Source organism: Mizuhopecten yessoensis, unplaced genomic scaffold (assembly GCF_002113885.1).
Source record: "Mizuhopecten yessoensis strain PY_sf001 unplaced genomic scaffold, ASM211388v2 scaffold8807, whole genome shotgun sequence".
Lineage (NCBI taxonomy): Eukaryota > Metazoa > Mollusca > Bivalvia > Pectinida > Pectinidae > Mizuhopecten > Mizuhopecten yessoensis.
In genome coordinates, this window is record NW_018407731.1 from 1,319,690 (window position 1) to 1,334,284 (window position 14,595).

Sequence of the window (14,595 nt, forward strand, 5' to 3'; positions counted from 1 at the left end):
AGCTTGTTGTAGCTTATCCCTCGATATACAGGAAAATGAGGCATCTACTTAACCTTTTTTTATCGATGTAGAAATTTAAAGAAATTAGTTATTTTCTTCACTCTATGGACATTTCCTCCAATTAGAACTCATCTGTGATACTGATTTACTGTCAAAAGAATGAAATTCCTTATCAAACGTGCTCAGCAGCAGATGATGTTATACAGCAAAAGGAAAAGAAGGTTTTCAAAATCTGTATAACCTTACAAGTTTGGCTATAATATATACTTTAATTCTAAACAGGTAAACTCTACCAGAATTAGTTCCAGCTACGAAGTTCCAGCCAACCTCAGAGAGTGATAGTCCACGAGCAGTGTCAACAACCTCACGTAAAACACTCGCTAAAATAGTAAGTAAAGAAGCACCCATTTAAACATTCGTCCATATCTACAATGAAATGACGACCTATTATAGGAAATGATTGCACTCCGACAATAATTACAATTACAGGAAATCATTGGTCTAGAGCTATCATTCGACTGTCGCCATGGAATGGAGAATGGATAATGGAGTACTACGAACAGGCGGTAACGGTGGAGCCAGGAACAAAGCAGGGGTAAATAGTCAGTCAGGGAAAACTCAAATAAGGCAAATAAAGTGTTTAAATAATTAAAAAGACATTAGATTAGACACATTTTGAGGATTGGTTCATATTACATTTCTAATGAGCAGATAGGATTATTATATTTATATTTGGCAAACAACCTGACTTGATTTAAATGTGTAACTATGGTAAACTGTTTTTATGTCGGAAAAAAATGTCCTCTGATACAATAAATTTGTTAAATGAGGTCAGTGAGGTGCATAAGTAAGGTTGATGACGTTCTTGATACTCTATTCGTCTATAGAGGGTAACAACTGTATAATAACACATATGTATAACATATGGATAAATAACCCCCTCACATAATTAAATGACCATTTCATTTAACAGCCATTGACACATAAGGCGTCACAGTGTACCATACTGTAGTTATTCATATCATTATTTAATGGTAGACTGCAGGACTAACAAGTAACAACGCCACAACTTAGCACTGTGATCGAGTAGCGGTACACACATAAATCAGGTTCTAACGCTCCTTATCAAAGAACATATCTAATTACATAATTGATACAAACGGCACATTTATACCTGTGCCACGTGTTGCCCGGAAATGACATAAGGCATGCACGTGACTTATAAAGCTTGTTCTGTCGAGGATTAAAAGGACGTAAGTGATCTATAGAAAATAGGACATTCATCTATAAAGACTAATAGAAAAAAAAGAAAATAAATTTGTATAACAAAACAAAAATCACTGAAAGAGATTTGCTGAGGCCTCAAGCCGAATGGAATGAAATACACGGCCTTATTAATGCCGCACAGCGGTATTGATTGTGCGTGAATCATATCGAGGCGTTTATCATGCAAAATTACTATAGATACGCTTTTTATGATTGAAGGGAATATAAACCTGGTCTGTAGACGACCGCGGGATGAAAACACAGGCATAGCAAATATTAAACGAGCATTTGAATTCTAAACGAGTCTCACCTATTTTGATTTAAATGTGTAACTATGGTATGCTGAATCACTTATTGACGCTAGCAAAGAAACCTGACTCAGGGTTCGACCATGACAGATGGCCTCAACCCAACCGTGGTCGTCACTTCATGGCCGACGCTTGCTCCATCAAAGGAGACTGTTTTTATCCTCCGTACGTCTCGGAATAAATTTAGCAGGATCGCACAAAGGTATACAGTTATAATATAGACCTCTGCATGACGGTTTGACAATAATTCACGCAAAATAACTTTCATGGTGTATTATCCCTCGGGATTTCTGAGATAAGGATGTATCCGATTCGAAGGATTACTTACAATTTACGCATACAATCTTCACAGTGTTGAGTCTGCCTCAAATCAGCTGACGTAGAACCCAAATTAAAACAGATCTGTCGAAATAACATGAACCACACAACGACTTTCGCGGACTTGGAAAGTTTTCAGGAGCGAGTGTACTTCGGAGGAATTTAAGAGTCGACAGCAATACTTCATTATTTACTGGAAGAGTTTTGTTCAGCTGATCGTTTTACGCCTCTGACAAATTGTCGTCTGCTTGTTTGAGGTTCTCTGGAGACGAGGCCTTCAATTTAACAGAGTAGCAGACGCTTCAAGCACGCGAGCACGTGCGGCTAGGAATAGAGCTGTTCGTTCATCAGTGATCTTGTATACACAAAAAGAGGCAGAATGTATCGGAGGAAGCAAAAATGGCTATAAATTACGTCTATACAACAACACACCTGGGGAATATACGTAAAGCTTGGACCAACTTATGACGGCGTCAAAACAAAGGTGAGAACAAAACAGTTATTTGCCACTTTTACCATGTTTTACAATCGATCTATGTTTATTTCCACTTCTGTAATTACATACATGATGGCAGCAACAAATAACCATAAAGAGGAACACATATGTATTATCCCTTCCTCTGCAATTCTAGGGACTGTTTAATGAATCAAAAGAATCAGGTCTGAAAACTATCATCTTTAAATATATTTCGCATAAATAATATATTTATTCTGAACGAATTTTTCAATGAATTTCTTTGAAGTTGACTATTAATTGTACAAAATAAGACAACACCTTCAGCTTTTGGGGATATTTTGTCATCTGACCCGCTAGTTCTATTAATTCAAAACAATCCCAATAGTGTGTTGAAGTCAGAATAGAGCCAATATGAATTCATATTATAATTACGTTTATTGCGTTTTAACTGTTTTTAAGTTAAAGACTTTCGAGTTTTCGAGTTTTTTTTTATATTCTTCTTAATGAAAGGTATCTTAAACACAGCCTTGCATAGGCACAATGGTGATGTATTTATGTTTTCCTAAACTTAAATTTTTCAGTTTTTCACTGAGACGTTTTTTGGTGTACTGTACTACATATTTTATAACATGTTTATCATGGCGTTGAGTAAGGGGACAGGTATTGTTATATATAACTGTATCAGATTTCTCTACCTGCTGTAGTAGTTGTTTGGTCTGTCAACCACACAGAGGCGACACGTGTAAACAGTATCAGTGGACTATGGAGTCGTGTCCTTTGAGGGAAATGTCGTATGTGTTTCATCATGTTTTATGTAGTGGTTCAGACTTTATATGCGTGAGAGTAAACGCGTCAATAAGTGTCGTGTGACAAAGAACGTGAAAATCAGTGTGTTTTATTAATGGTTCCAGACACCGTATATCAAATGTTTAAATGATTGAATGGCTGACTCCCATTTTGTCTGTCATATATAAATAGATCAAAAGATAACCGATTTAATGTTTTTGCATATTTTCTGTTAATTTATCATCCTTATATATAGTATTGCGTGTTATAATCAGTAGGACCGACATATTATTATAAATATGGAAACCAACACGAAGATAATCTGGGTATATCTGTTTCACATGACACAAACGTAGCGAGATATTATAATTTGGTGGTCCCGGTGTTGGGATTGTAAAGGAGATACAATCTGGATACAAAAACCTCGCCTTATTTGTTCAGCTGTCAGACACTTCAAAGTACCAGTAATATTCAGGAAACTTATTATATATAAATATTAGAAAATAAAAAGTACGTGACGTGTTCAATTATAATGTACAGTGTACAAGGAAAATGGTGTTGGGAGGAGAATAGAAAACAATGGAAAGACATACCCTTGAGTGTAAACAATATGGAAAGACAACTCCATGAATGTAGACAATAAGGAAAGACAACTCTGTGAGAATAGATAATAAGGAAAGATAACTCCGTGAATTTAGACAATATGGAAAGACAACTCTGTGAGTGTAGACAATCTAGAAATACAACTCCGGGAGTGTACACAATCAGGAAAGACAACTATGTGAGTTACGACAACAATGAAAGACAACTCTATGTGCGAAGACAACTAGGAACGACAACAATGTGAGTGTAGACTATCAGGAAAGACAACTCCGTGAATGTTAGACAATATGGAAAGACAACTCTGTGAGTGTAGACAATCTAGAAATACAACTCCGGGAGTGTACACAATCAGGAAAGACCAGACTTCTTAATGATAATTCTTTATTAGATACAATTATTGTTGAACATCTCATTTTCAATATCAAAACCTTTAAAATGAATGGAAGTTAGTGAAAATTTACTTGAGTATTTATATCAAAGAAAGTATACATATATTTTACAGATTTCATGAACAACAATGAACTGTGGAACATTCAAACAAATCAGTTTATTGAAATTATTAGCATACTCGTAAACAAAGTCCACTATATGTAAAATAAAAAGAATATAGTTAAACAGTCCTGTAAAGATTACACAATGTTGCGACATATAAAAGTAGTCCTTTGTTATCTGCATCATCATGCGATATGGTAATTAAAGAGATACGAACTGGCTCGTCGTTAATAGGCATATTTCATCCATTCACATTCACATGGACATTACTGGTGTCATTACAAATCAACTTGTTCCTACTTTCCCGTTCGGGACTTTACTGAAACATCTAGTAATGTGAGATGCTAAGCGTCTGCATTGTACATGGATATTTTTCTAAATCAAATACCATTCAGTAAAATGTATACTGTATGTCTGTCATTGTAAAAAGATGACAATTAACACTGCTATGTAGTGGTGCAAGACACTGCTATGTACTGGTGCAAGATACTGCTATGTACTGGTGCAAGACACTGCTATGTACTGGTTCAAGACACTGCTATGTAATGGTGCAAGACACTGCTATGTACTGGTGCAAGATACTGCTATGTAGTGGTGCAAGATACTGCTATGTACTAGTGCAAGATACTGCTATGTACTGGGGCAAGACACTGCTATGTACTGATTCAAGACACTGCTATGTACCGGTGCAAGACACTGCTATGTACTGGTTCAAGACACTGCTATGTACTGGTGCAAGATACTGCTATGTACTGGTGCAAGATTCAAACAGTTGCAATAGATAGCATTCTTCAAAACTGGTTAGGTTTTAAAATAGATCATTTTGACACAGGTCGAGAGCTTGTAGGTTGATTTGTACGTACTTCTGTAACAGGTCATCACACACATATGTGACAGTTATGGACTCCTAAATGAATAACAACTGTCAAGAAAAAACAAACATCTGGCCTGGTTTATCCATAAGTATAATGTAGCACTGTGCCATACTGGTCTTATTATGTACTCCATCAATAGATACGAAACCTAATTAATATGGATTTTTCCATTTCATTTGATTATCATTCTTGATCATACGATAATTACAATATTGTTTGATAATCTGTTACTAGTATCACTAAACTAAAAAAAAACATTTACAGATCATGTATTGCTGTTATAGCCTAGATTTGGCAATCGTTGAAATAGTGATCACGTGCACTTTATTTACGGACAAATACAAAAAAATGATAATCACGTTCATACAATTCTTTCCAAGACAGGAGCCACTTGGAGCGCGGCGTCGGAAACGTTACCAATAAAAACGAGGAAAAGCACACACGTTACAAACCAGATGCTCTCATTTCTTATATAACACAAACTCCCATATCTGTGACATGTGTTCTGGGGAAAATTTGTAATGCCTAACGATTAATAAAAAAACGAAACCATGAAAGGGACATAGAAAAGTGGAATTAATGAACGAGGTAGAAAGGAGGAAATCGATCGTATGGACGAGATAGAAAGGGAGATGTGGCACAGTGGAACGATGTTAAAATTTGGGAGTGGGTCTAAGAGGTGAAGTAACAATGATGGAGTAGGGACTGAGGGACGAGATAGGAAGGAGGGATGAAACTGAGGGACGAGGTAGGAAGGAGGGAGGGATACAGAGGATCGAACAAGCAATGAGGGAATGGGACTGAGGGACGAATAACAAGGAAGGAGTAGGGATTGAGGAAGGAGATAGGAAGGAACTGAGGGACGAAGTAGCAAGGAGGAGCGGGACTGAGGGACGGAGTAGCAAGTAGGGAGAGGTCAAAGGGACGGAGTAGTAAGGAGGGAGTGGTACAGAGGAACGAGGCAAGAAGGAGGGATGAAACTGAGGGACGAGGTAGGAAGGAGGGAATGGGACTGAGGTACGAGGTAGGAAGGAGGGAATGGGACTGAGGGACGAGGTAGGAAGGAGGGAATCGGACTGAAGGACGAGGTAGGAAGGAGGGAATGGGACTGAGGGACGAAGAAGCAAGGAGTGATGAAGCTGGGAGACAAAGTAGCAAGGAGGAATGGTACAAAGGGGCGAAGTAGCAAGGAGGAATGGTACAAAGGGGCGAAGTAGCAAGGAGGAATGGTACAAAGGGGCGAAGTAGCAAGGAGGAATGGTACAAAGGGGCGAAGTAGCAAGGAGGAATGGTACAAAGGGGCGAAGTAGCAAGGAGGAATGGTACAAAGGGGCGAAGTAGCAAGGAGGAATGGTACAAAGGGGCGAAGTAGCAAGGAGGAATGGTACAAAGGGGCGAAGTAGCAAGGAGGAATGGTACAAAGGGGCGAAGTAGCAAGGAGGGAGTAGGGACCGTGGGAGGTTGTAGGAAGGAGGGATGGGTACAGAGGGTCCAGCAAGCAGGGAGGAGCGGGACTGAGGGACGAAGAAGCAAGGAGGAATGGAACTAGTGACTAGTTAGAAAGAAAGGAGACGGTATAAGTAGTAACTATATTAAAAACAAGACGTGTAACGTAAGCCTCCCCAGATGGGCTCGTTATGTGAGCTATGTCTCAGCAATATTCTACAGCTCAAGGAATTCCCTGCAACTGGAATTAAAGAATTTAGAATCACTTTGATCCGCCTAAAATCTAATATCAGCATCATACAAGCAATTAGTTAGAAATCATTAGACGAAATCTCCCTTTAATTAACTTCCATTCCTTTCCCGAACACCTCGTATCAAAGTATGTTGGACGTTTAAAATGAATCACAGGTTTTAGGGGGTGTTGCTTCCCAAGCCAGCGTCAACATTTAATGAGCCTTTTAAGAAATATCGAAAACCTGGGTATTTGTGAAAATATTATGCATACATTATACACCAGTGGTACGTGAGTATGGAATACCATCACAATTAACACATATGTTTGGGGATGGCAAGTTACGAAACGGATTAAAATTCATCCTTTCTCATCCTCCGTGTCAACATAATCAAATCCCGTGCTTAGTAACGTTTAATGTAGACTCAGGGAGATGAAAACCCCCGTCAGTCTATCTATTTAGTCCGGTGTAAATTTATCTAACTCTGCATATTAATTTCACTGTTTGGTGCAACTATAACGAATATACAAGTGTTGAGTTTGCCAGCTGGAGAGGGTTATATTGACGTAACGTGGACCTGGGATCTCCGACAGGGAGAGATGAAATATATTACAACCCCCCAGTCGGGGTCTGACTCGAGTCATATCAATCACAATGCTACTTCATTCTCCTGGCTCCGGCGCTATACACATCGGCATCACTTAAGTCAAGACAGAAAAAAAATATGAAAATTGACTTTTTGGTTTTTGGTTCTATATTCGTCAGACTGATAGCACGAATTTATTCCGAGATACATCCAATTCACGATTAACATGTAACAAAACACGAAAGAGACATAAAATAATTTGACGTTAAAAGAAATCGTCCAAGCGTTTCATTGCATAACGTCTTATTTGAGAGGCTGACACAGGGTAGCTACACTTGTAGATAATAGGAGGTGACGTGTTAGCTACCGTCCTATGTCGTACTGGAGGAAAAACGAGCAGACATCACTTTAAATCACCCGGGTTAAATAGGTTTGTACACATAGGACTATTTTATGGCGTTGTTTGTGGACACCCTTATCTTGATTGAGCCATAAACCAGAAGCAGTTCTGGGCTATTTTTTGTTTTCTTTAATGCAGTATGTTTGTTGTTAAGCGACCCCTCGTCTGATATAATTACACCACAAACTCCAGAGTTGCTTGTTCACCTTTAAAGTCAGGAATAATGCAATAAGTTACTGTAAAGAATAAAAATTCATGAAAATTCCAAGCAGCGATGCCGTTAATTTTGCTGGATGTTTATGGGGTATGGCTTTCTTAAAAGTTCCGATACTGGCAGCCTAAGACGGGAAAGGGCTCGTGAGGGGGATGGGAGGGGGTATAAGGAGAGGAAGGTCTCGAGGCTGCATGCATTGCACCATGCACACTGGATAAGATAACAAGACCGCATTTTCGTCTCGTTCCAATAGATTTTATGTCGTACAGGATTGGGCGATGCCACTTTGGGTCGACGACAACGGTGATGAAAGGTGGCTGGAGGGTAGATGAAGCAGTGTGGAGGGTAGCGAGAGGTTAGTTCTGTACAAGGAGGGGAAAAGTAAAGAGGAGTCCTGGACAAACTCCAACTTATCGGAGTCCACCAAGATAACACATAGAAAGGTATCGATAAAACTCCCGTGTTCATCTAGTTCGCTTTCACTCCTTGGTCTAGCTTCTGGTGACGTCACCTGGATATATGTTGAAGTCATGAGCAAGCGCATAGATTTGAGCTCTGTAGATTTTCATTATGATTTAAAATATACAACGCTACTGGACGATTCTCTTTGCTTTGTCCGAGCCAGAACGGATAAAAACCGCGCGGATATTTGTCCTCCAGTAGAGAAATAATTCACAACCGGTTTTACAACGATATGATTGCCCTATTAAAATGACACAACGGTATGTGACATCATTTTTGCTTTTTAAAATAAAGATATCACCAAATGGATTCAATCGTTAACAAAGCGCCCCTCGGAACATGGTTTTGTATTGTTCGTGGATGCAGTTTTTTGAAAGTTACTTACAGGTAGGCTAGTCCTGAAAACGCCATGTCACAGAAATTGTCCTAGGATGACATTAACCTATACAGAAGTGTATGTTATGAACGATGTCGGGGTAGTTAGGGTTTGGTAGTGATAGGAGCATATGCGAAAGTGCCAAAGGAAGAGATGCTGGTTTGGGGGTGTTTGACATATTAATGGAATGAGGGATACATTTTGGGAATAAGGGCGTGGTGAGTAAGGGTTTATCTGATATAATGGGGTTTGATATAGGATTTCGTTTATTGTCCCGTTCATTAGGCCAACTCGCCAACCATTATCGACGGTAATATGAAGTGATGCCCTTCTCCTAAACCTGGAATTGACTAAATGCTCTACTAATACGATAACGTCGTGTGATAGCGGAGTAATTAATTGAAGAACCTTTGCTTGATTAATTCATCAAGTCGCGCAGACGACACATTACTCCTGCGTTTGATGTGGCTATGATACGGTTTAGTTCATTAGTCCTGATGGTGATACCTTAGCATAGTAACATAGGTATCCAACCTTTGGTCCGCCGGGCTTCATAAACCGTGCACCAGAGTCACCGGAGGGGGGACATCGTCAGTCCATGTCTTTACGTGGGCTGCCAACGTGGGTAAAAACAAATTGCCTGACAATTGATGCGGACGCGACTATATGCTACGATCATTATATAAAATTGCACCATTTTGTATACAGAAGCCCATCAGATGGTATCCATTATCTGAGTTCTTCATCAAACATAAAACTCTCGCCGACAATTCCGTAGAAAATTGTCTGACATAAATAATTAAAGTTTTGGTGCGGATGCAGTTATCTACAAGTATTTCGTATGTACAGACAGCCTTTTCCTGCCCTGATCGTTTGCACGTTCGCGCACGTGAAGCAGATCTGGAGTTAGTGTTTAATTTGAATTCCTCTGTGCTATTCTTTACATCCCAGTCCCACACGTTATGTACCCAATGATGTAGACAGCGTTTCCAGATTTTCGATCTCGCCCCACCGATGTAACAACCTTAGTCATCAAGTAATTTGACAGTTATCTCCGGCTGATGAACGTGAGGTGAGCGCCCAGATAGTTCATCATGATGTATGATTGCATCAATATCATTTTAACTTCACATAAACATTATCTCGCCATAGACAACCAATCAGGTATTTTTAACATCAGTGGAAACGTAGTCCGTGAGTTTGATTAGGAAAATAATGCTTTAGAAAAATGTTTTTCAACGCCATATTTTCATCCGAACGTTTTACTAGAAGTCAATTTATATCCAAAGTAGCCCAATTTGTTGTTACAAGTTTTAGGTAAAGAGCCTTACCAAACGGAACCTATACAAATATGGATGTTAAAACACCACACTTTCTCTGACGTCTTTGGCATGGGAGTTACTTAGGTATAGGTGATTTAGTATAACTGTACGTTATATTCATATTGTATTTGTTATTGTTGTTCTAAATTTCATCATTATTGTGTGATTGCTATTCATGTTAACGTTTCGTTTTTAGTGTAAATCTTGTCATTCATTTTTTTATGTCATGTTATTGTTGTTCAATGTATTGATATTGATAGTGTATTGTTCAGTGTTTCGTTATCAATAAGTCTTATTTTAAACTGATAACTAATATTCTATGTCTGTTGAACGTTCTTATTGCATATATTACCATTATTATATTTTAAAAATATGTTTTGATAATTTGTTTATTCAGTGTTTCGTTCTCCTGTTGTAATGGCTATATTGTCGGAGTATGATACATGATTTTGTTCCTTTGGAATGATGCGATTCGCTTCCCTTTGTAATGAGGATTTTCATTGGCTCCCCAAAACCTCACACAGACCCTATATATTCTGATATGTCCAGACGACAAGTTACAATGCATAAATCCTTGATGAAATCCTTGTTACAAAGTAAATGGAATTACATTAGTATGTAGGATATTGATATAACAACAAAGAATAAGAATAACGAGACATATTATAAGTGTATCGAATAGGTAGTATATACAGTAACAATGGAATAGAAGACAAATAGGTAGTATATACAGTAACAATGGCATAGAAGACAAATAGGTAGTATATACAGTAATAATGGCATAGAAGACAAATGACAATCTTAGCAATAAGAATGGCGAAGCATTGATTAATATTGTCGTGAAATTTGGAATAACAATAACAAATTATTTACAATATGAAAAGCAACACTGAATATTTATGACAAACAAAACAATATGAAATTGTTTTATAATGAGGAACGTTTGGCACCATTGACGAATATGTCTAGGGGTACATGTAGGTGGAGCGCGAGATACCTCACCACAATGACGTTAATGACAAATACACATTTACTTTGTATATAAATGATGTCTCCTTCTAAGTGTAACTTGTGATTGGCCGGTGTCTCTGTTCAGTTCCCGTTAACTGTAAACTTAACAACATCTTAGTGAACAAGATGACGTCGAGGATGGAACAATGACGGTACAAAAGTCTGAAACGGCACTAAACATTCGGAACCAATGATCTGATCAGCTGTTACCAACCGATGAGTTTACAGAAATAGATAATAATACGGTAACAATACTTTATAGACACATGTGTAACAAGGAATCCTGTAAAATGCCTGTAAACTGTCTCCAGACCTATCACTGTAAACTGTCTCCAGACCTATCAATGTAAACTGGGTCCAGACCTATCACTGTAAACTGTCTCCAGACCTATCACTGTAAACTGTCTCCAGACATATCACTGTAAACTGTTGTCCTGCAGGTAGGGCGTAAGAATTGTACCTGCTGCCCCCAATTGCATGATCGTAAGAGGCGACTAAATTTGGGACCTTATCTCTTCTCTCCTTTCTAAATAACTTTCTTCTTCCTAATGTCTCCCTTGACAATGCCTCACTTTTGGCCATTTGTTGAGCGTTCGCCCCTGTGAGGAAGGCTTTGGGTTCTGTCCCCTGGCCGAGACATACCAAAGTCTTTAAAAATGGTAGTTTCTACTCCTGCTTAACGCTCAGCAAATTAGGAGTGGGACGACTGGTTCGCCCGTTGTCAGTATAATGTGACCGGGTGGGGCGTCCTGCTGGGTGTCTTCGGCAGTATGTTTCAGTGAGGTAGCACTATAAAGTCGGCATCAGTTCCGCGCTATCACAAGGAGACAAACACGAACATATCGCAGCCTCCCAAAATACACACACATACACTACACGCATGCATCTTGCACACAGGGGAGGCCGTCCTTAAATGACCTTAGCTGTTAATAGGACGTTAAACAAAATCAAACAAACAAACAAACAAACTGTAAACTGTCTCCAGACATATCATTGTAAACGGTCTCCAGACCTATCACTGTAAACTGGCATTAGACTGACTACCAACCCCTACGTTTCTGTAAGGAATACTCAAGTTGCTTTCTTTTAACAGCTTGTTTCCCTCTCGTTTGCAACTTAGAAACTAAAATCAAACATCCAAGTAATCAAAATGAGGTTTTTTTCTGAATAATTCAATATCTAGAGACAACTGGCTGTTAGACTAACACTGTAATTTGCATATAAGCCTACTACTGTAAGCTTTATGTAGGCCTACTACTGTACACTTTCTGTAGGCCTACTACTGTAAGCTTTCTGTAGGCCGACTACTGTAAACTTTCTGTAGGCTTTACTGTAAACTTTCTGTAGGCCTACTACTGTAAACTTTCTGTAGGTCTACTACTGTAAACTTTCTGTAGGCCTTCTACTGTAAACTGTAGGCCTACTACTGTAAACGTTCTGTAGGCTTTACTGTAAACTTGTAGTTGGCCTGTCAATATACACTGGCTGTTAGCCTACTACTGTAAACTTTCTGTAGGCCTATTACTGTAAACTTTACGTAGGCATACTACTGTAAACTCTATGTAGGCCTACGACTGTAAACAATATGTAGGCCTACGACTGTAAACTTTATGTAGGCCGATCACTGTAAGCTGGTTGTTTACCCATCACTGTAAACTGGCTGTAAGCCTATCACTGAAAACTACATGTACGTGTGTCCCTGTAAACATCACTAAGGAATGACTGTAGTAGGTTCTCGGAGACGGATGATGCTGATAGATAGCGCAGTTGTAAACAAATTAAGCCAGTGTGCTTTATGACGACATTATCACCTTAATTTGACGTGTAGAACGTTTATGACTCTGACTGGGCTTCTGGTCCTTAAGATATGGCAGAAATCTGACCTCCCTTCCCACTTCTGGTATCACCCTTCAGATAGGCTCGTGGTTGTCCAAGTATTCCGATTACAAAAAAATAAGTTAAGCTAATCTAGCCACGAATTCGCTACGTATATAAATTCAGTAAAAATGTTCAAGTAGCACCGCTAGTTATCTATCCTAGTTTTGACACGGTTCCGTGCCAAGCTTTGTTGGTTTTATGTAACACGAGTGTGTAAAAGGTGGTAATTTGTAGTGTTTACACTGATAATAAAATGTGAGGAGAGAAGAAAGTTTCACAGATACTCGTTACATTTGTAACTCGTCAGGACTAATTACGGACCAGTTACACGTATAGTAACTCGTCAGAACTAATAACGGACGAGTTACGCGGATAGTAACTCGTCAGGATTAATTACGGACCAGTTACATATATAGTAACTCATCAGAACTAATAACGGATCAGTTACGCGTATAGTAACTCGTCAGGACTAATGACAGACCAGTTACATATATAGTAACTCATCAGAACTAATAACGGATCAGTTACGCGTATAGTAACTCGTCAGGACTAATGACGGACCAGTACTCGTCAGGACTAATGACGGACCAGTACTCGTCAGGACTAATGACGGACCAGTACTCGTCAGGACTAATGACGGACCAGTACTCGTCAGGACTAATGACGGACCAGTACTCGTCAGGACTAATGACGGACCAGTACTCGTCAGGACTAATGACGGACCAGTACTCGTCAGGACTAATGACGGACCAGTACTCGTCAGGACTAATGACGGACCAGTACTCGTCAGGACTAATGACGGACCAGTACTCGTCAGGACTAATGACGGACCAGTACTCGTCAGGACTAATGACGGACCAGTACTCGTCAGGACTAATGACGGACCAGTACTCGTCAGGACTAATGACGGACCAGTACTCGTCAGGACTAATGACGGACCAGTACTCGTCAGGACTAATGACGGACCAGTACTCGTCAGGACTAATGTCGGACCAGTACTCGTCAGGACTAATGACGGACCAGTACTCGTCAGGACTGATCACGGATCAGTAACACGGATAGTGTAACTCAACAGGACTTATTACGGAACGTCAGTTTCACAAATAGTAACTCTAAATGGGTTATTGCAGAACATCAGTTACACGGAAAGTAGACTAACAGGACTTATTTAGGAACGAACGATGTAAGGAAAAATAATACAAAATATCTTATTTGTTTGTTGATAAAATATTGAAAAATCTTTCCTTTACAAGGTATTTTATAACGAGTAAAAGTTCGTGACATTAAAAGCGAATGTATTACTCCCCTGAGCATCATTCAGAACACCCTTATTAGCACAAGGCAAAATGGCAGAGACAAATACCATATCTGATGATAAGGGGTATTGAAAAGGCTAAACTATTCCTTACCTTTAGTAACGGTTATATAGAAAGTTTTCTTGGTCATACCGAACATTAAAAAACCGTCTACAGACTACTGTGATTAGTCAAGAATGATGATTCATTACCACGTGATGGGAAAGTTTTTTTTTTTTTTTTTTTTTTTTTTTTTTTTTTTTTTTT

General features: G+C 39.0%; 1 protein-coding gene across 1 annotated transcript in view; it reads left to right on the forward strand.

Annotated features, from left to right (window-relative positions):
* The first annotated feature begins 1,624 nt into the window (after window positions 1-1,624).
* The window catches only part of LOC110456570 (leucine-rich repeat-containing G-protein coupled receptor 5-like), a 24,256-nt gene continuing 11,285 nt past the window's right edge, over window positions 1,625-14,595 (forward strand). The window contains exon 1 of the mRNA XM_021507380.1: window positions 1,625-2,376. Within this exon, the coding sequence (XP_021363055.1) occupies window positions 2,357-2,376 (20 nt within the window). The 5' untranslated portion in view covers window positions 1,625-2,356. The remainder of the gene's footprint in view (window positions 2,377-14,595) is intronic.